The sequence below is a fragment of the Alternaria triticimaculans genome, assembly GCF_023758025.1.
Source record: "Alternaria triticimaculans strain BMP 0046 chromosome Unknown scaffold_23, whole genome shotgun sequence".
Taxonomy (NCBI): domain Eukaryota; kingdom Fungi; phylum Ascomycota; class Dothideomycetes; order Pleosporales; family Pleosporaceae; genus Alternaria; species Alternaria triticimaculans.
Window position 1 is genome coordinate 224,448 of NW_026055980.1, and position 21,380 is coordinate 245,827.

The 21,380-nt window shown below is 32.6% G+C and overlaps 3 protein-coding genes across 3 annotated transcripts; 1 reads left to right on the forward strand and 2 right to left on the reverse strand.

Annotated features, from left to right (window-relative positions):
• Positions 1-150: 150 nt before the first annotated feature.
• Positions 151-1,031, reverse strand: J4E78_009797 (uncharacterized protein; the record flags this gene model as incomplete). Its single annotated transcript, XM_049370384.1, has 3 exons — positions 151-663; positions 712-835; positions 895-1,031. The coding sequence occupies 3 exons, from the start codon at positions 1,029-1,031 to the stop codon at positions 151-153; spliced, it is 774 nt and encodes a 257-aa protein (XP_049217934.1).
• Positions 1,032-1,633: 602 nt separating this feature from the next.
• J4E78_009798 (uncharacterized protein) lies at positions 1,634-3,178 on the reverse strand (the record flags this gene model as incomplete). The annotated part of the gene is made up of 3 exons (XM_049370385.1): positions 1,634-2,830; positions 2,911-3,040; positions 3,087-3,178. The coding sequence occupies 3 exons, from the start codon at positions 3,176-3,178 to the stop codon at positions 1,634-1,636; spliced, it is 1,419 nt and encodes a 472-aa protein (XP_049217935.1).
• Positions 3,179-3,438: 260 nt separating this feature from the next.
• On the forward strand, positions 3,439-4,778 carry J4E78_009799 (uncharacterized protein; the record flags this gene model as incomplete). The annotated part of the gene is made up of 5 exons (XM_049370386.1): positions 3,439-3,589; positions 3,717-3,736; positions 3,893-3,906; positions 3,955-4,090; positions 4,146-4,778. The coding sequence occupies 5 exons, from the start codon at positions 3,439-3,441 to the stop codon at positions 4,776-4,778; spliced, it is 954 nt and encodes a 317-aa protein (XP_049217936.1).
• Positions 4,779-21,380: the final 16,602 nt, after the last annotated feature.

Consider the following 21,380-nt stretch of genomic DNA (forward strand, 5'->3'; position numbering starts at 1 on the left):
CCATGAACGCCAGACTCCTGCTATCCTTCCGGGTATCATCGCGAGACAGACTACCCAAGGACGCCTATTGCTGGAGAGGCTCCGCGAGAAGCAGAGTAATTCAAGAAAGGTGATGATATGAAGTGGAGACCACCTCGACGAAGCATGCATCTAACGGCCAACAGCCATCGCGTAGTCATCCTCCTTCAGTGCCTCGATGTAACGTTGAACGTCGCCCCTAACAGCGTGGACATAGTACGCCAGCCATCCTTTGGTAGAAAGCAACAGACTGCTGTACGCATAGTCTCCGGCGTATTTGGTTTCGTGAACGGCGATGTGAGTGGCGAAAGCGCACATGATCAGTTCATACTGAGGTATCGTCTTCGCCTGCTCGCAGAAGTCCGGGAGGAACAGCCCATGAATCCCACACAATTTCCTGAGCTCTTCAGACTCCAGTCCCTCTTCGCAGAGGGCTACCATCATGAACTGGAAAGCGGAGTTCTGGAGATACTGCATGTCCATTTCGATTGCACAGAAGTAGACTTGCAGGTGGAACTCTGTCTCTGATGTGCCGTAAGGAATTTCGTCGGGGAGCTTGTACTCTGGATCGAAGAGGGCGTCACACACGATTTCCACGACCGCAGGGCTGTACTTCCGGGTGGGGCACTCCGCGAGGTTTCCGGGCTTGATGAAAGTCAGTGAAGCACTCCAGGAAGATTACGAAAAACTTACATTGGCTGCAAGCCAGGTAGACAAAGACATTGCCAACTCCCCTGGTACGGCAATGCTAGTCAGACTATCATAAGTCGGGAGTGACAGGTCACGCTTCAGATGACTGCGGAATTCTTCGCGCCACCTACGGAGTGGTAAGTACCAAAAGAAACACAGGTTCAAGGTGGTGGGACTTAGACTTACATCTTGTGGTTCTCTTCGCGACCTGCCCGTTCCACTTCTTCAAAGGATAGATGACCGAAGAAAAGGCGCACCATGGTCATGTCAGCCCCCCTGCGACCCGGAATGGGCTCGTCGTTGTCGATGGTCACACTAGACATCGTGGTCGGTGGAGCAACTTCTTCTTTTGGTTGTGGAGGTTCGTCTTCGCTAGAAGTTATCACGCGAGGGTGATTTGGAACGATGCAGGTAGGCAGCGGAACTGAAGTAACCGCCCACCACAAATATTACCGCGATATGGCTGCTCAACTAGCGAACCTGGCAATGCAAGGGCGGCGTTCAAGGTGGTGGTGTATCGATATGACGTGTTCAACTTGGTGCTGCACATTCACTCTAACGGTTTGATTCTACGGAGCACGCACGATGGCAGCCGAACGGCCCTGCATCACACAAGGAACGCCTCCCGAAGATGGTAGCTGAGGAATTTCATTATGCGTACACTACGTATGCTCGATTTATCTCTGATGAACGCCTAGTCATGCTATCCTTCCGGGTATTATCATCTAAAGCACAGCCCGTGACGCCTACGCCTGGAATACCTCCGCTGCAAGCAGAGTCATGAAACAAGGAAGACGAGAAGCTTCAAGAAATACGGCCTCGTTGTGAACGTCTGTAAATGGGAACGTACAGACCACGAAAGACCACATATACTCATGAGCTGACACCCCATCGCTTACAAACATCGTTGTCGCTGCCACACCTCCTACTGCTCCTGCTTATCGGTGACTTCGACGTTGTCGAGATCCTTAGACGCGTCGATCATGGTGACATCCTCCTTCGTCTCGACTTCACCACCTCCAGTCTGTGGCAGACCAGACGGTACTTGGGCTGCGTTAGGGGCAGAGACATGGAGACCTTGAATGGCAGGAACGCTAGTCAGAGTATCCTGTTCTTGGAAGCTGAACTCTCCACGGCTGGTATCTAGGTCGATACTGTCCTCGGTCGAATCGATGAGGGATATGATGGTGGAATCACCGACATTCTCATCCGCTGAGATCCTGTGCGATGATGATGCGTCGAGTTCCTCCGTAGCGGTAGTGAATTCCGTGATAGTGGCGTCGCCTTCTTCGGTCGCGTCGTCGTTCTTGCTGTTGGTGTGCTCTTCACCTCCTCGATTACCGGCGGTCCGTGGGCGACGCCATCCAGGACCTTGCGGGCTGTTAGACGCATCGTGGGGAACGAAACTGTCATCTTCATGGTCTTCGACATATGCTTGGTTCTGGTTGCGCGAACTTGGGGTGTTGAAGAACGGACGAAAGGCCGGTTTCCGCTCGTCTTGTTCAGGGTTGGTAGCTCGGGTCTTTGAAGCTGATGTTTCCAGCGAAGTGTCCGGAAGCTTCCGCTTGTTGGACGCAGTCTTATGAGCGGGAGTGATGAGAAAGCTCCTCTCGGCCATCGCCTCGTACATTGCGTATCGCGGCGAGTGGCCTAGGAAGTCAAGGTACTTGCTACCGCCTTCTTTAAGCCAGCGAGACCTCTGCGATGCTCCGTATGTCGCGATCATACACAGGAATCCTTCGTCGATAGGCTCTGGTCGATCAAATAGCTTGTGCTTTTCCAGGACGTCCACAAATTGTTCGGCGGTCGGACGCTCTTGGCGGATGGTCGCTCGAATGTTCCGGAACGCGACTTTTTGAAGTACACTTGCTTTCAGATATGTCGCGCAAAGGTAAACTTTGACATGAAGCTCCGTCAGACTGCTCTCCACCTTCACAGTGATAGTGCCATCGTCAGAGTCCTTGGTCGCCTTCTTGAGGTGCTCCAATGTGTAATTCTCGAGCTTCTGCTGTTCATCCAGGTTGTATTCGGTCTTCATGAGATACTGCACCACCATCTCGACAACGATATACTCGAAACCATCGATTGAGACGATGGACTTGGTGTTTTGCGCATTTTGAAGCTGTCTGAACGTCAGTATACGCAGCCAACACAGCAAAAAGCGTCTACATCAAATATGTAGGATGTGCAAATCATACGCACCTCTTCCTTGATCTTGACCGACCCGCCGACAGCAAAGCATCGGGGTATGAGGCAAGACGCCTCACAACTGTCTCGATTGACGACGATCGTAACATCAGCCGGTGTTTCCTTGACTAGGTTGTCCCGCCACCTGCTTCTGTCAGCGACCCGGTTGTATACATGCTTCGTTGCCATACTCCTGGTAAGTCTCATGAGCCATTGGGGATGTCTTCGAAGCCGCTTGCTCCCCGCGCAAGATGCGCAGGAATTCCATATCGGCCCCGGGCATGTTGTCTATCCAAGTTGATGTCCAGGCGGGTATGTTTGGAGGCGTTGATGATACAGTTCCCAAGACGCGCAAGTAGGATGGTGGGGGGACTGGACAGTGTAAATATACTGGCCAAAGTTGGCGCTAGTAGATATCACGTGCAGTGGCGTCAGGTGCGCTGCTTTGTGTCAGTGAAAGGGTAGAAACAGCCTGTTTGCTATTTGCTAGTGATACTTCGGCGCACCCCAGCTAGCTTTTCTACGAAATACCAGCGCTTGAATATGGTCATGGATAACAATCTCCCGTCGACATATCGTAAACGCAGGACATCGGTGTCGGAGCTATCGACACTATCAGTCAGTGAATTTCCACCGGCTGTTATGTATTCGCCGCCAGAGAACGAAGTGCGCAAGATTGTCAGCAGTCAAAGAGGTAAGTCGCAAAGCAGCCCGTATGCGAATGCAAATACTTACCCAGCAGACTCGCAACTATCAAGTTCGGTCGCTCCAACTGAAGATGTAGTGTACGATATTACATCTAACTCAGTTGATGGCGACAGCGGAAAAGCTTCAACAACTGGTAAGTCATTATAGGGGATGTAAGAATGATGTCACTGATGCGTTGGAAGGCCATATTCCCGCCCGCACAGATGGTGCTCAGATATCCTTGCAGTCTCAAAATACTCTCTTAGAACATGTCTTCAAAGGGACATCCCTTAAGTTACCACATCCGCAGTTCGTCTGCGCCCGGTAAGCATCGGATAAAAGTACGACTAAGTATCCGCTGATATAATGAAGACGTGACCGGATTGTTCTCGAAAGGCGGATCGGATGCGACTTTACGCTGGTCGTAAATGGTGTACAATTTTACGTCCACTCGGCCTTTCTCATCGGCGGATCGCAAGTACTGGAGGACTATATGTTCCCCACCAAGGTAAGCGTGGAAGTCGGATTCAACAGCGTAGTCTCAAATACTCACATTGTTCCAGAGCACATCTGAGCCTCCTACCAGAGAATACGAATTCGACGCACAAATCCACAGCCCCATCATGGTCGACCGCCTCATCGAGTTCATATATACCGGAACATACACACTCGATCAGGGCGGACGAGCGACATTACTGCGTCACCACAGTAAGCTGCCTAGAGGCCTGACAAGCGCGAGCTATCCCATGAATCTGGAGAGCGCATTGGAATTTCACTTGAAGATGTACAACATGGGAAAGAACCTGCAGTATCAGTCCTTAGTGGCCATCTCGCACACGAAGATGGCAGAGGCCATGCTGTGGACGAGCAAGCTCGGAGTAGGAGTGGGAATTGTGAAGAAATTCGTGACTTGGGCATACGATCCGGCTCAGAATGTCCAGGACACAGACGAACGTGCGAACGACACCTTCGGGGATGACAGCTTGAAAGAGCTGGTAGTGGCGTGCGTCCTGCGACACATCCATCAAGAGCTCTGGGATGAGAGTGCGATAGCAGACTTCCGAGACTATGTCAAGGGATTCCCTGCTTTAGAGGTAGACGGCGAGCTTGCTGAAGAGGAGTACAAGGACTTGCTGAAGACGCGACCTGGCGCCAAGAGGGCGATGAAGAGGGCAAGGCGAGGACAGCAACATTAGCGTGAGGATGCGAACATGCCTCAGCTCTTGGAGGATTCTCGCCATCTGCGGAAATGGTTATAGCATCGGAAGCTGCGAGTTTCCGCATCTCGTCTTACAGTTCCGATACTTCCGGGTGAGGAAGCCACGAGGTAAGCATCCGTGAAGAGCACCTGGGCAGTATGACGGCAGTCTGAAAGACAGGCTGCAAGGCCATTTGCAGAGCGTTAGAGCGTGTATTCGATCGACACCGTAACATAGCCGTAGAAAATTTCCCCAATGGCCGTGTTGCTGAGATGAAGCGTGATGCGTGGATGCAGGAGGTGTGAGGGACGTCTCCGTGAGGGTGGCTGGCGACTAGCGTGCTTCCCCACCCTGTCGCGATGGCATTCGTGGACGCGTCTTTGAACGGTTGATCACCTCTCCGATGAACATGTGAATCTCCACGCCGACCATCAATTGAAATGAGAACTGACAATGACAGCTTCCTTTCGTGATACGGAGGCCCGAAAGTCGCGCGCAGAGATGCCATTCTTTCCGCTGCAACGCTGTAGTATGTGTAGAGTGTAAATTAATGTATAAGTCTAACAAGCTAACTAAGATAGAATAGGCCTACTATATACCTAGTATATGCTATTCTTAGTAGTTATATAATAAGTTTTATTTCTAGTATAAGATAAAAGAAAGAAACTACCTAAACTAAAGACTATAAAGAGAACTCTAGCGTAGTTATATATTTTCTAGAAGCCTAGTATAAAGTATTATAAGTCTAAAGTCTCTTCTATATACTTATAAAGAAAAGAAAGTAATACTTTTTATTAGTAAACTAATTCTATAGCGTAAACTAGTCTAAAAAGAGTAAGGTTTATTACTAGTATATAAAAAAACGTATTTTTAAAAAAGTTAAAATCTTATATTTAAAGGTGTAGGTATTAAGTAGACTAAAGCTTAGGTTTTTAGTACTACTACTTTTAGCGTAGTTAAAGCTTTTAAAATTTAAAGTAGTAAAGTAACTATTTTATAAATACTAATGTTTACTTATAGTAAAAAGAATTATAATATAATTATATATTCTTAATAGCTTATAACTAATAAAGCTATAAATTATAAAGTAATAAAATACTAAATTTTTTAGTAAGTAAAATTATACTTCTACTATATATACACTTTCTATTTTTATTCTACTACTTATAATAAATTAAAGATTTAAAAACTTATTAAAGACGTAAATAGTAGCTTAAATTTAATACTAAAGCTATACTAGTATACTAAATAAGCTCTAACTACGTCTCTACTTATACTTCTTTTATAAGTCTTCTTAGCGTTAGTAAGTCTAAAGCTAATTTTATTACTAGTTATATTACTTTACTACTATACTAAAGCTTAATTAAGCTTTTTTATTATTACTATATTAATTACTTTTCTCTTAAACGCGCTACTACTTCTATAAGTTCTTTTAAAGTTATTATTCTAGAAGCTATTATAGAAGCTATTATAAACTACTTTATTTATACTATACTAGAAGCTGTTATAAGCGCTTTAAAAAGCTACTTTGCTAGTACTTTAGAGCTATACGCTAGGCTTATTAATATTTCTATTATACTTATTCTTATTATACCTATCTCTATTATATTTATTTCTTTTACTTTTATTTTTATTATTTTTATTACGTATATAACTAGCGTAAGACTTTTTATTATTCTTTCTTTTAGTTTTACTTTTAAGAAGCTTATTAGTAAAATATATAAGCTTTTTAGTAAATATAGTTTACTTTTAAGATAATAGAAAAAGTATTTTATTTATAATCTTACTAGAATATGTCTAATTACTTACGCTATCTATATCTATAACTAGGTATATAAAGTAAAATTAATATTAAGCTTATAGCTCTCTCTAGCTTTTAAGAATACTATACTTTAGTAAAGAAATATCTTAGCTAGAATACTTTATAAAAGTAATAAAAGCTAAAATAATAAAAATATAGCGTTTATAGCTTATCTTATATAGTAAGATACTATTTACTAGATAGTAGATATAATAGACTACTATAAGTTCTATTAATACCTAGAGAAATAGTTATTATATTATAGTTATTAGAGAATATATACTATAAAGCTATTAAGTACTAGTATTTACGTTACTACTATATTATCTTAGTAGTTCTTAATTACTATCTAAGCTTCTAGAAGTTATATAAATAAGAGTAGTGTTAGTTAGAAGCCTTAGTACTAATAGTAATATACTCTAAGTTTATTAAAATCTGCTAGTAGTTCTAAGACTAATAGCTAAGCGTTTTTTAATATTTTTTTATTAAATAAAGTTTATAAAATTAGGTATAAGGTACTAAAAAGTAATACTTACTTTAAAAAAAAGAAAATAAATAATATAAGAGGTTGTAAAACCTTTATAAAGTAAAATTATACTTATAAAATATTCTCTATACCTTTATATAAAGCTAATATTTTTTAGTAAAAGTAGTAAATAAACTTAGAATTTATTATTATAGCTACTATAAAACTTAGTAGCGCTAATAAGCGTTTTATAGTTATTAATAAATATCTAAAAAAGAAAAAGCCTTTTATAAACTATTACTAGGTAATATAAGTAGAAAAAGTAAGAGATATATTATTCTATTATAAAGAAATATATAAAGTAAAAGGTAAAACTATTACTAATATATAAAAAGAGAAAACTTTTTATACTAGATAGAGAAGTAAGACTAGAAGCTAAGAGTAAAAAAACGTAGTAAGAAAAATAGATAGTATTCTTACTATACATTATATAAGCTAAAAAGAAAAGCTAATATAAAAACTTTTAGTAAAGTATAGATATAGTAATAAATCTACTAGAGTAATATAAATAGTTAAGATTAATAGTTATTAAGCTATAAAGTAGAGAAGACTTAGAAAGAATCTTTAGTGTAGTTATTTACTAGGCTATAAAACGCGTTTATATTTCTAGTAAATTTATCTATAGTAGCTATAGTAATATTCTTAATCTTTTAATTAGTAAGATCTTTCTCTATAAAGATATTATCTCTAGCGTAGTTACTAGCTATAGTTTCTAAAGAACTATTACGTACTAGAGTTATAGTAGTAGTAGTAGTAGAATCTATAGTATTAGCGTTAGATAATAGAATTATAGCTATAGTCTTTTACTTCTTAGTCTTCTACTTTATTTTACTACTAGGCTTAGTAGCCTTTAGCTTAGCAGTTAGCCTAGACTAAAAGTACTTAGTAGTGTTAGTAACGTAGAGGCTTATAGTCTTAGGCTTAGACTTAGTACCTTAAGTAGAAGTAATAGTATTATACTATAGCTTATAGTTTCTATTACTATTTTTTTTTTTAAGAAAGTTAATATTTTCTTTCTTAAGAGCTATAGAAGTATTATAGACCTAAGTAGTTAATATATTCTAAGTATTCTTATAGCGCTATTTATTCTTTATAAGAATATTAAAGAAGTTATTCTTATCTTTCTCTTTAGAAAGAGCACTAAAAGTATTAATACTATTAAGGTTATATCTATTATTTTTATCTACCTTAGAAATCTTTCTCTTACGCTGCTAGATTATACCTAAAGTCTTTACTTATTCTTTAGCTTCTCTTCTAGTCTTCTTCTTTTAGTATATAGTTTTAAGCTAGAGAAAGACATCTTAGATTTTACTAGAAGTATAGTAGATAATACTAAAGAATTAATCTTTTAGTATAAGATATATACTAGTATAGATAGAATTAAAGTATTAAAGTATTTCTTAATTTATGCTATAGATCTTAAGGTACTTAATACTAAGCTATATAGTTCTATATTTATTAATAAAGAATCTACTATTAATTTACTAAATATATATATTATCTAGTAGGTTAAAGTCTATTATAACTCTACTCTACTTAAGAATAATATATTTACCTTTTTTATTAAGCTCTTAAATAGTTTTACTTTTATTAATCTTTTTATTCTTAAACTTAAATTAGATAGTCTAGTAGGTTTAGTAGAAGTTTACTAAGGTAGAGTTATAGTATTAGCTACTAGCTATAATCTCTTTAGTATAGTAGAAAGAATAAGCCTAAGCAAAATTAATATTAGATATAGTCTTCTTTTATTTATTAGTAAAGAAGATAGCTATTAGTAGAGTCTAGTAGTTAACCTTATTAATAAGATCTTAAGATTTTTAGCGTAGCTTAGAGGCTTTAGAGTTTTTCTTTAAGTAGAAGTAGGCTTTATTAGTATTAGAAGGTTTAGTCTTTATCTTATCTTTAAGAATACTATAGGTCTTATATATAGTAAAGTGCTTATTTATACTAGCTTTAATCTCTAGTAGATTTATCTAGTTTAAGTAGGCTAGAGTTAGTATATAGATAGTAAGCTTATTAACATTCTAGATATACTAGTAGTTCTTATCTAATATATATACTATAGTAGCTTCTATAGACTTACTAGGCTAAATAACTTAGTAACTATATAAGATAAAACTATTAGCTATACGCTTAGCAACTTATTAGTTCTATATATAGTTAGTATTCTTTCTAAACTTAAAAAGCTACTCTAAGTATATCTTAAAGTTATTATTTATACGCTAGAGATACTTACTAAAGTTAGTAAAAATATTAAAGTTAAGTACACTACGTTAAGGTTCTACTTTCTTAAGATAATAAAGTATAGTATTAGTAGAGAAAAAAACTCTTATATTAAATAACTACCTCTTAATATACTTAGAGTTCTAGATAGATATTCTAGTAGTAGCGCTTTTTCTATTAGTAAAGTTAGAAAGTACTTACTATACTTTATTAAGGTAGTATATAATTACTCTACTAGAATCTTAGATATAGCTACTTACGTTATTATTAGTAGATAGGTAGTTTATTAGTAAGGCGTGTTAAGTAAAAGTAGTTATAGTACTTATTAAGCTATAAACTTATATAATATCTTATATAGAAAGAGTAATAGTTACTAGGCTCTTAGAATATAAACTAATATTAGAAAAACTATCTAAAGTTACTAAAAGCTATAGTAAGGCTTTAGCTAGAGTAGCTAAAGAAACTACGTAATAGCTATAAGCGTAGAGAAGTAATATCTAACCTATAAGTAAACTATAGCTAAGTACTTTTATAGAGAGTATAAGTAAAGATAGTTTATTCTTAAGCTAAGTATTAGAGCGCTCTTCTCTAGTAGAGGCTTTTAGCTATAACTAATTAGGTAAGTAGTGTATAGTAGTCTACTTATAGTAGTATAAAAAGTATACATAAAAGAGTAGCTTTTAGAAAAGTAGCGTAGTCTAGAAACGTAGTAGTAGAGATAGGTTTAAAAGGTAGTAGTTAGTATAGAAGAGATAAAAGTTATAAGTAGAAAGCTTACCTTTATATATAGATATAGTATAGACTTAATATTATAGATAAGAGAAAAGTAAGCTTCTTTTATCTTACGTACTAGAGTTAAACTCTTATAGAAAGAAATATTATAATATATAGTATTACTAAGATATAAAGTAAGTAGAGATAAAGGTATTATTTACTACTAGAAATAGTGTATATAAGGCTATAGTGTATATAGATTACTAAGTAATAGTAATAGTAGATAATATTATAGAAAAGCTATAGTAGCTTAAAGTTCTAGTAGAGTATAATTAATTAAAATAAAGAGTAGCTACTACTCTATTAGACTAAGCCTATATAAGTAGATAATAGTTATTAGACCTATAAATAAAGAAGCTAGAGAAGCTCTTTAAAAAGTAAGCTATAGAAAAGTAAATACTATAAGAAACGCTAAAAAGTAGAAAAACGCCTATAGATAAAAAGAAGTAAAAACACTAAAGTTAAAAAAGATAAAAATCTACTATTTATAGTAATAAGTATAATACTATAGTAGTATTATAAAAGGCGTAGCCTAAGTATAGCCTACTATCTACTAATAGAGAAAGCTACTAAGTTAGTTTTAAAAAGTATCTTATTATTAATACGTGTAGTAATAACTTTCTTATAGTAGTTACTAAGCTAAATAGACTTATAAAGAGGCTTATAAGAAGATAAAGAGTTATAACTACTAGAGTTATAGGTAGTATTAATACCTTAGAGATTAAGCCTATTATAAAGTTATAGGTTCTTTACTTACTATAGAGAAGATAGTATATAAACTAAATAATTATTATTAACACTCTTATTAGTAGCTATAGTGCTTTCTAGTAGAACTAGTATTATTATTTCTTAGAGCTAGAGTACTAGCTCTACTAGTAAGGCGTTCTTATTAATAGCTATAATATTTTCTAGTAGAACTAGTGTTATAGTTTCTTAGAGCTAGAATTCTAGTTCTACTAGTAGTAAGTTATCTTACGCCTAAGGCTCTAAATCTAGTAGTTATTCTATAAGCTTATAATCTTATATAGTTTATTAGAACTTATAGTTCTATATATAATAAAGCTTACGCTAGTCTTACTTAGTAAGAGAAAATTAGAGATTAAAATTATCTTATATCTTATAGGTAGTACTAAGCTATATAGTAGATAGCTATTAGTTATAAGTAGCACTTCTATTCTTCTATTTAATAAAGTACTTAAGCTTAGTAGTAGCGTTATTTACTTAACACTTAAGTATATATTTAATTAGCTTTAGCTTCTACTTACTAGACTTATTAGTTACTATAAGAGAAAGCGCTAGAAAAGAGTAATAGAAAGAATCTTATTTTATAGTATAATATAGTTTAAGCTAGGTAGTATTTATAATATTATAGATATAGAGACTTAGTAGTTACTTAATATAGTAGGCGTTCTTACCTACTTTTCTAAGTACTTTTAGCAGGCTATAGCGCTGCTAACTAATCTTTCTAGAGAGATTTTCTTAAAGCTTATAGCTCTTACTTAAGATAAGTATAATATAGTTACTAAGTTAGAGCTCTAAAGACTAATAGCGCAAGTTATAATAGTTTTTCTAGATAACCTTAGTAAATATAAAAGCCTTCTTAGCCTCTTTCTAGTAGTTAAGATATAGGCTAAGATAGTTTTTCTAGAAGAGTATACGTTTAGCGTATATAAGGTTAAAGCTCTAGTAGAAGTTAAAACCTATAATATATTTATAGAGTAAATAGCTAAGAAAGTAGTTTTAACTTATATTTAGTGTAAACTAAATATATAGTAGTACCTCTATCTAGTTAAAGTCTTAATTTATAGTAATAAAAAACCTAAGAGTAATACTAATAGTTTAGTTTATACACTTAGATTAGCTATCTACCTAAGAATACTATATAGTAGTAGTATAAAACTTAGTGCTAAAAGCGTAGTATTACTTACTAAACATACTTTTAATAAATATTAGAGCTTAGTTACTAATAATTACTCTTTAGTTTCTCTAACTAAAGAAGTAGTTTATTCTAGTAAGTATAATAGACTATTCTTCTCTAGACTAATAGTTCTTACTAGAAATAATATTAATAGCTTTAGATACTTAGTAGATCTTAGTTAAGATAGCGTTAAAACTATTAGTTATTTCTAGTAAGTAGATTATAATATTAATATAAATAGCTTTAAAAAGCTAGACTTATTAATTAATAGGCTCTAATAATTTATATCTCTTATATTATAGTGTCTAGTTAACTTTACACTATAGATAGTACTTAACGTAAATCTTAAGGTATTTTATTAATTTCTAGATAAAGAAAGAAGACTTAATATAGTTATAAGTATAGTTAAAACCTTAATAATAGAAACTATTATAAGCGTGCTTAAAAATCTTATTTATAAGACTCTTTAGAATATAAAGCTACTTAGAGCTATCTTTTATATTCTAGTAATACACTAGATTACTCTTAAGTAGAAAATAAAGGCTACGTATTAGATATTTAGAGTCTTTATTATTATAGTGTTTACTAGAGATAACTATAAGAACGTATATCTATAAAGTATTATTCTTATAAGCCTATTTAAGTTATATCTTAAAGCTATCTTCTATCTTAATAATAAGTGCGTAAAATATATATATAACATTATTAAGTATATTAGTCTTAAGATTAGACTCTAGTATAGCTATAGAGTATAGCTTTAATAATATATCTAGTATAATATATAGCCTACTAGAGTAGTAGTGTATATTAAGGTTAAACTATTATAAGTATATAAAGGCTTTAGCTAAATAAAGATTAAGACTCTTAAGTAACTCTATTATAGTTAACTTTCTCTAATAGATAATAGTAGTAATAGCTATATAATCTATAAAGATAAATATCTTAGAAGTAGCTTTAATTATATAGCGTAGCTTCTTTACTATCTAATATAATTCTACTATCTCTAGCTTAGTTAGAAAGTAACAACGCTTAGCGCTAGATAAGTACTTTAATAGAAATAGAAAAGACTTAATACTAGCTGTCTTAAAGTTATTTAAGCGTTTTAGCTAGGCTATTAGAAAGAAATTATTATTCTTATAGCTAGTAAGTACGTTAGAGTTAACTATATTTAGATTAGAGTTATTCTTTACGTAATACGCTATAGCTACTATACTATACTATTTAGAAGAGTTAATATTAATATATAGCTTATAGCTATAGTTCTAGTGTAATAGTTAAATTATATTACTTTATAAAAACTAAATATTATTAAATATCTTATAAATTAGTCTAGTTACTAGAATTAGTGCCTTTATTATTACTATAGTTCTTACTCTACTTTTCTTTTTTAGTATAAACTATAGAAGCTTAGTCTTAAGTAACGTAAGTAGCTTAGAAATTTATATAAGGTATAGTATCTATTTATTAAGAAAGTTAATAGCACTATAGTAGACCTTTATATTCTTTATATACTAAAGAAACTTAATATTATAAAGTACTTAAATTTGCTTATTAGTAGAGGTAACACTAAAAGTATCTACTTAGTAATCTAGAAGCTTAACTATAGAATATCTAATAAAGGCCTTATTAGAAGTAAGTAATATATTTATCTAAGTAATCTAGTAAAAGAAATAATTAAAGTAGTAGATATATTTATTAAGCGTCTTTAAAAAGATAATAAAATTATTAATATATACTTTTATAAAGTTAACTATATTATATAGAAATAGGTCTCTATAGCGCTATACGTAGAATACACTATTCTTAAACTCTATAGTATAAATATTAAGCACTTCTACTCTATAATAAGTATTAATAGTAAATTTACTATAGTTTTTAGGCTAGATAGTAAACTAGTAGAAATATAAGAGCCTATCTATAATAGTAATAAAGTTAGCTTCTTAGAGCTATATAAGAATATCTATCTATATAGTTAGAGAGTAAACATCTTTAATTAACTAGAAATTAATCTTTTTTATATTAAAAACTAGTTAGCTCTTCTAATTTATAGTAGCTACTATACTATTAGTGTTCTATATATATACCTTCTTCTAAATAATAAAAACTAGTATAGAAAAAGAAGCTAGTAGGTAAGCTAGTTCTATCTTTTAGTTATACGTAAGCTTATTAAAAACTTTATTAATAACTTCTTAGTTCTATAGTCTACTATTATATATCTTAGAGAAGATCTTTATATTCTACTACCTATTTTAAAGATTAATAAGTATTATAAACTCTAGTAGTATATTTATAATTAATCTATAGTTAGTCTATACCTTAGAGTATACTATAGCTACTTAATAGAGAACTTTCTTAGTTACTAGAGTTCTATAAATAGTAATGCTAAGATTAGTCTTAGACTTACTAAGTAGAGTAGACTATAAGTCTAGTAAAGTAGTAAGAGCGTAATTATATAAGTTAATTACGTAAATAGTATCTACGCTAAGTAGTTTAGTATATCTAACTAGAGTTTAGCGTAGAAGCTAAATAACGTTACTAGTATTATTATAGAAAATAATATTAAGATTAGCGCTCTTTAGAAGTATACTATATATATAAAAATACTATATAGCTATATTAAGAGGCTTAAATATATAATTATATATATCTAAAAGTAGATATAAAGCGTATACCTTAATCTTAATAGCTAAGTAGAGAGAGATTTTTACAGCGCTATTAATAGTAACCTTTTACTTCTTTTTAGTATTATTATTCTTAGCTCTAATAATAAGTTTAGTAGTTATATCTTTATAGAGTAGCTATATTATAGTATATTTTTTAATATTTAAAATAACGTTTTATAGCACTAAAGTATTTATACTAAAAAGTATATTTAGACTAAGTTATTTAATAATATAAACTTAGATACGCTATAGTATATATACGTATTTACTAGACTTAAGAACTAAAGGTATATAAAGTGTAAGATAAGCTATCTTAGTAGTACGTATACTTTCTAGTTCTGCGCTAGCGTAGTAAGTAGATTTCTTAAGTTATTTATATAAAGTGTTTAGAAAGTGCTATTTAATAAAAACTTTATTAGTAAGGCTAATTACTACGCTAGTATCTAGAATAATAGTAAAATTAGGTCTATCTCTACTACTATAGATAATAAGCTTTATCTTATACTAATTCTACACTATAGCTACACTATTAACTAGCGCTAGAGTAGTAGACTTTACTACGCGTAAACGCTAGAGCTTAGAGCGCTCTAGAGTTACTAAATTATTAATTAGTAGCTAGAAACTCTAAGAGACACTAGATACTATTATTATAATAGTATAGATATAAGTAATATTAACTTAGACCTAGCTACTCTAGTATTCTTTATAGATATACTAATATAGCTTATTATTTAAAACAAAAACCTAAGTATAGTTATAGTAAGAGAATAACTAAGCTAGCTAAGTAGTATTCTTATTATATAGAACTATAATATAACTAGTAAAGTATAAATATCTATTATTATTATTCTTATAGTTAGAATATATATATTTATTATCTTACGCCTAAGCTAAGAGATAGTAATCTTTAGAATTATCTAAGAAGTAGTCTTTATTACTAGAAAGGTAGCTAGAGTTAGGTAATTAGTCTAGTAGTGTAGAGAGTTTATTAAAAGAGCTCTTCTCTCTATACTATAATATTATTATAGCTTAATTATTATATAGTAATAGTAGTTTTTCTAAAAATAAAGCTAGAGAATAAGCTAAGGTATTATAGCGTAAGAGTAGAGATTATATAGTAATACTAGACTTATTAGAGCTAAGATTATAGTTAAAGTAGATACTTTAGACTTTATTATATAATTAAGACCTACTACTAGAGTAGAAACTATTCTAGCGCTAGCTATTACTCTACTAGGTATTATTATAGCTACTACTACTCTAGGCTTAGTAAGAGTATAATATAGACCTACTTAACTAGCTCTAGTTACTATTTCTATTCTACTATAAGAGCTTACTTCTATTTTACTATACGTAAGTGTTAGAGTTACTACTATAGGCGCGCTAATTACTATTATTATAATAACTATTATCTAAAGAAGTAGAAACTTAGAGTTACTAATAAGAGGCTTTACTAGTGTTATCTTACGCTAGATTATTTAAACCTCTATAGCCTTAGCTATTATTTAAATAAGAAAGAGTCTACTTACTATTATTTATATTAGATTAAAAAACTTTCTTAAGAATATATTTACGTATCTTAAGTATAAAGAGAAAGTTATTTAATAATATTATAGAAACGTTATTATAAAGATAGACCTAAATATAAGTATTAAGAAGATTCTATATAGAGGTAATATAGAGATTATTATTATTATAGCTATATCTAGTGTCTTAATAAAGATACTTAACTTAGAGAAACTACTTAGCTAGAGAATAGTCTAAAAGTAAGTTCTTTAGAGTAAAATACTTTTTCTATAAGCTTTATATAGTAAGTGCTAGCTAAACCTAGAAAGGTTATAGCTTCTCTTTCTAGTAATTAAGTCTCTTACTAGTAATAATAAATATATAGTACTTAATATTAAGGTTTAATTAATACTATAATAGAGTAGTTCTCTTAAAGTACTAGTGTAAGTAGTTCTAGACTATATACTTTACTATTATATTTACTATAATATAAACTTTTATAAAGTTAATAAAGTTATAGATATTATAAAAGTAGATCTTACTAGAGAAGTTAACTACGTTATCTAGGTACTAGTTCTTAGGTATATCTAGCTAGAAGTAACTAACTTACTCTAGAGTAAACTTAAGAGAGCCTCTTATAGCCTTAATTATAGTATTATTATCTAAGATCTTAGCTTACTTAGGTATAAGACTCTAGTAATTAATATTATACTAAAATAAAGCTAGCGTATAGAGAGTGTACTACTATAGCCTAGCTACTATAGTTTAGATATTATAATAAGAAAGTAGATAGTTATTAAAGCCTAGCTAGTAAAAGCTATTATTCTAAATATACTTATACTATCTATATACTATATATTAAGTAAGTAGAAACTTCTATTAGAAATGCTAAAGTAGAGTAAGTATAGCGCTACCTAATATATACTTATTATAATAATCTTTAGTAAGTAGATATCTAGTATATAAAGGCTACTAGATTAGTATATACGTATAATATTTTTATAATATCTCTACTAGGTTAAGTAGGCCTTATATAAGAGCTTTAGAAATATATAAAAGTAAACTATTCTATACTAAAAGAGAATCTATAAGTTAAGTATATAAGTACTAGTTAAGAGGCTAATAACTATAAGCGCTAGAAATCTAAAATAGCTAAGAAAGTAGAATCTAATATAACTAAGTATTCTAAGATAAGTAAAGTAGTAGTAGTTATAAGTAGCTATAAGACAAATTATTAAAACTATATAGTAGTATTAGTTAGCTAGTCTATTAGAGCTATAAGTTCTAGTAGTAGCTTTAAGGCTTATTTAGATTATTATATAAACGTAATATAAAATTTAGTAAAGTATCTAGTAGGTTAAAGGCGTAGAGATTAGAAAAGAGTAAAGAAGAAAAAGTATTTCTAGTAAGCTATATAAAGATAGTAGTATATAAGGTAGAGTTCTTTTATATAAGCTTACATAGAAATAGTTTATATATAGTAGAAGATAGTAGTTATTATACCTACTATAAAAGTGCTAGAAAGTTCTATTACTTATTAAATTTAACTATTCTACTAGATTAGTTTATAATCTTTAAAGTCTATTAAGAAAATTTCTCTTACTAGGCTCTTAAGTTACGCTATTTTCTTTAGTTTCTAGAAAGTAGTTTAATAGATTCTACTATACTCTAAGATAGAAAGCGTATTAGTTAGTATATAATAGTATTAGCTATAGAAAGTAATAAAATATAAAAGTATTTTAGAAAAGGTATAATACTATAAAAAAACTCTAAGTTAGTATTATTCTAAATAGACTTATAGAGAGTTAAGAAAGAGAAAGCGTTAGTAAAAGAATTAGTAACAAACGCGTAGAAATATAAAAAGCTATAGTAAGATCTTTAAGAAGCTAGTAAGTCTAGTAGTAGAGAAACTAATATAGAATAGAAGAGTGTAGATTATAATAGAAGTAGCGCTAGAAGTAGAGAAATATAAAGCGCTGCTATAGATAGTAAAGTAAATATAATAGAAGCTAGTTATATAATAGTAAGTTAATATTAATATAGTTTCTAAGCTCTTAAAGTAGATAAAGAGTAGAATTTAGTAGTATTCTATTTAAAGATATTAACCTTCTTTATAACCTTATATTATACTATAGTAAGTTCTTTAATACTAGCTATCTAGTTTTAAAAATACTTTTATTTAGAGTTATTTTTAAAGAAAAGTTATCTTAGAAAGAAGATTAATAGAGTTCTCTATTAAGATAGTAATATATCTAGAAAAAAATAGTTTTTAAAAGTAGTAGGCGTCTTATATAACTTAATAATTACTTAGATAACTTAAAAATTAGTATTAGATATAAAAGTAGCGTATTAAAAGGTACTATAGTAGTAAATAATAATATTATACGCGTAGATAACGTTTATTATTATAATAGCTAGAGAGTTAGAAAATATAAAGTAATAAGTTATAAGAGATAGCTAAAGTAAAGTAGAGAGTAAAGAATCTATAAGTGTAGTTTACTAAAGTAGTAGTAGTCTAATAGTAGCTACTCTATAATAGGCTTTTTATAGTTTAATATACTTAGCTAGTTTAAACTAGAAAAAAACTTACTAGTAGAGTTAAAAAGTAAAGTTATAAATTTAGAGTTAGAGATAAGAAAGTATAAAGTATAGAAGTCTTCTCTAAGAGTTAATAACAAAGTTACCTTTATACTTAGTAGTAGTAAGTAAAGTACTTATATATTATATTTACGCTATACTTCTACTAAATTATAGTATAGAGAAGAAGTATTTAGTAAAGTATTTTTAAATAAAAAGTAGTTCTATAAAGCCTAGTAGGCGTTTAAGACTAACGTAGAAAAAGTAAATTAATATCTACTTTAGTTAGTAAGTATAGTAATAAAATAGAGAAAGTAGTTAGAAAATAGTATATTAAGAAAGAAGTGTAGAAGTTATAGGTAAGTACGTTTATAGTAGCTACCTTAATCTACCTAAAGTAGTAAGAAGTCTAATAAGTAATTTTATAAAAAAGAAAATTATAGTATATATACTCTAGCTTATTATAAGAGAGATTAAATACTTATAATATAGTAAAGAAGAAAAAAGCTAGTAAGGCTATAACTACTTTATAGTTACGTTATATAAAATATACTAATATTATTAAAGAATAAAGCTAAAACTTATAGTAGCGTTATAGGTATATATTTAGTAAAAAAAAGATAGTAAAAGTTACTAGGTTTCTTATAGTTTATAGTATAATCTTAACCTTAGTTTAAAAGTATAAGTATAATATAAATAGTGTTATACTACTCTAGTAATATAGTTAGACTATAAGAAAAAGTAAAGATAACGCGCTTAGAATAAATTATAGCACTAAGCTAAAAGTAGAGAGACTTAGTAATTTAAGAGTAGCTACTAATCTATAGTATATATAGAGTATAAATTAATATATAAGTCTAATAAGCTAACTAAGATAGAATAGGCCTACTATATACCTAGCACATGCTATTCTTGGCAGTCATGTGACAAACGCGTCCCAGCAGCCTCGACGCGTCAACTCTGCGCGTGTTCGCGATCTCATTTCGCGATAATCCGATTGCAGGTACTTCGAGCTTACCTGGGACGGCTACTTATATGATGGCGCCGATGTGCTGGCGACGTCTGAAGTGGTAACATCCTTATGGACAAGACGCCCCTGTTTGGTACAATGCCGGCCCGTGCATCTTGTTTGCACAGGATCTCATTTCCTACCAACCCTCCTTCCTCACCTCCCGTCGTTACACACAAAGTCTCACCATGCCGCCAATCCGTACAGAGAAGAAGAACAGCGTTGCGCAAGCCGCTCCCTCACGCGGTCTCGCTGCCTTTGGCTTTAAACCTGCCCCGAAAGAGGAGGTAGTAGCCGCAGCGGCCCGCGCAAAACCTCCAGTCGTATTACGACCCGCTGCAGAGCAAGTAGCGCAGGTAGCACAAGTAGTGCAAGAAGTGCCGAAGCCAAAACCTCGTCTTCCCAAGCCTCTTGTTAAAGGAGAAAAACAAGCCGCCTTCCAAGATTCCAGATACCATTGGGACGACAAGTACCACAAAATCGTTGGAACATCGACACGGAAGATCGTCTTTGGAAGAGGCTTCAAACTGGCAGAGTAATTGGCACCCCTTCCTTATGTTTACAGTGTATACAATCCTGTGCTAATCTGCGTTTCCTAGTAAACATATAGACGACATCCTCTTCTTGGGTCCCAAAGTTTGCGACGTGCTTACGGAAATTCATTTCCAATACTTGGATACTGATTACGACGCTCATAATGGTACTGCTCAATAGCTATGCAAGACTTCATAAAAATATTTCTGACTGCGATGACAGACTGCCTCGTGACAGACGAGGGCATCAAACGCCTCGCTAGAGGTTGCAGAAACCTGAAGAAGATTTCCTTACCGGGTGGCGGTCGCAGCATGGGTGACGAAGGTCTAATTCACCTTCTTACCTTCTGTCGTGACATTACCCATCTGGAATTCTCCGGTCGTGGTGTTACCGAAGCCGCTTTCCAGCAAATGACCGCTAACCCAGATCTGGCGCCGAATTTGAAGAAACTACGCCTGAGCGACCAGTCTTCTGAAAAAAACTACATGCGTGGCATGCGAGAGTTTGGAAGGTCGCGACCGACGCTACCAATCGAGCTGGTTCATCGTTCGCATTACAAGAAGTATGATTCGTGGTACATGTCGACTAGTCATACAACATACATCAATGGTAGAAAGGTGTCTACTAGTATCCCTGTTGACACATGAGCTATACCTAAGCGGGCCAGGCCATAGGTACTTTCTTTATCAATATACATCTTTCTTTGGCTGGACAGTATCTTGGGCTTATTGGAGCACAACCAGCAGGATGTCACGAACTGTCAAGTTTACAGCGCCGCGCTAGCCAACGACAAAACTACAGGAAGTTTTGGTGGCTTACAAGCATCACGAGAGGGCGTTCGCCACGTGCCTACCACATAGCTTAAACCTGTTTATATACAGTAAAGCAACCAATCGCAACTGGTGTCGAGATATCGCGGGGTTGGTTAAGCTGGGTTGAGTTTCAGCCGTTGGAAAAAGCAATGCCGCAATGTAAGATACGGCAGAGACCCTATTACAGGTACCCGCTATAAAATCTGGGATACCCGACCATGGTCCTTTCATTCTCGAGTTATCAATCTCTCTTTTC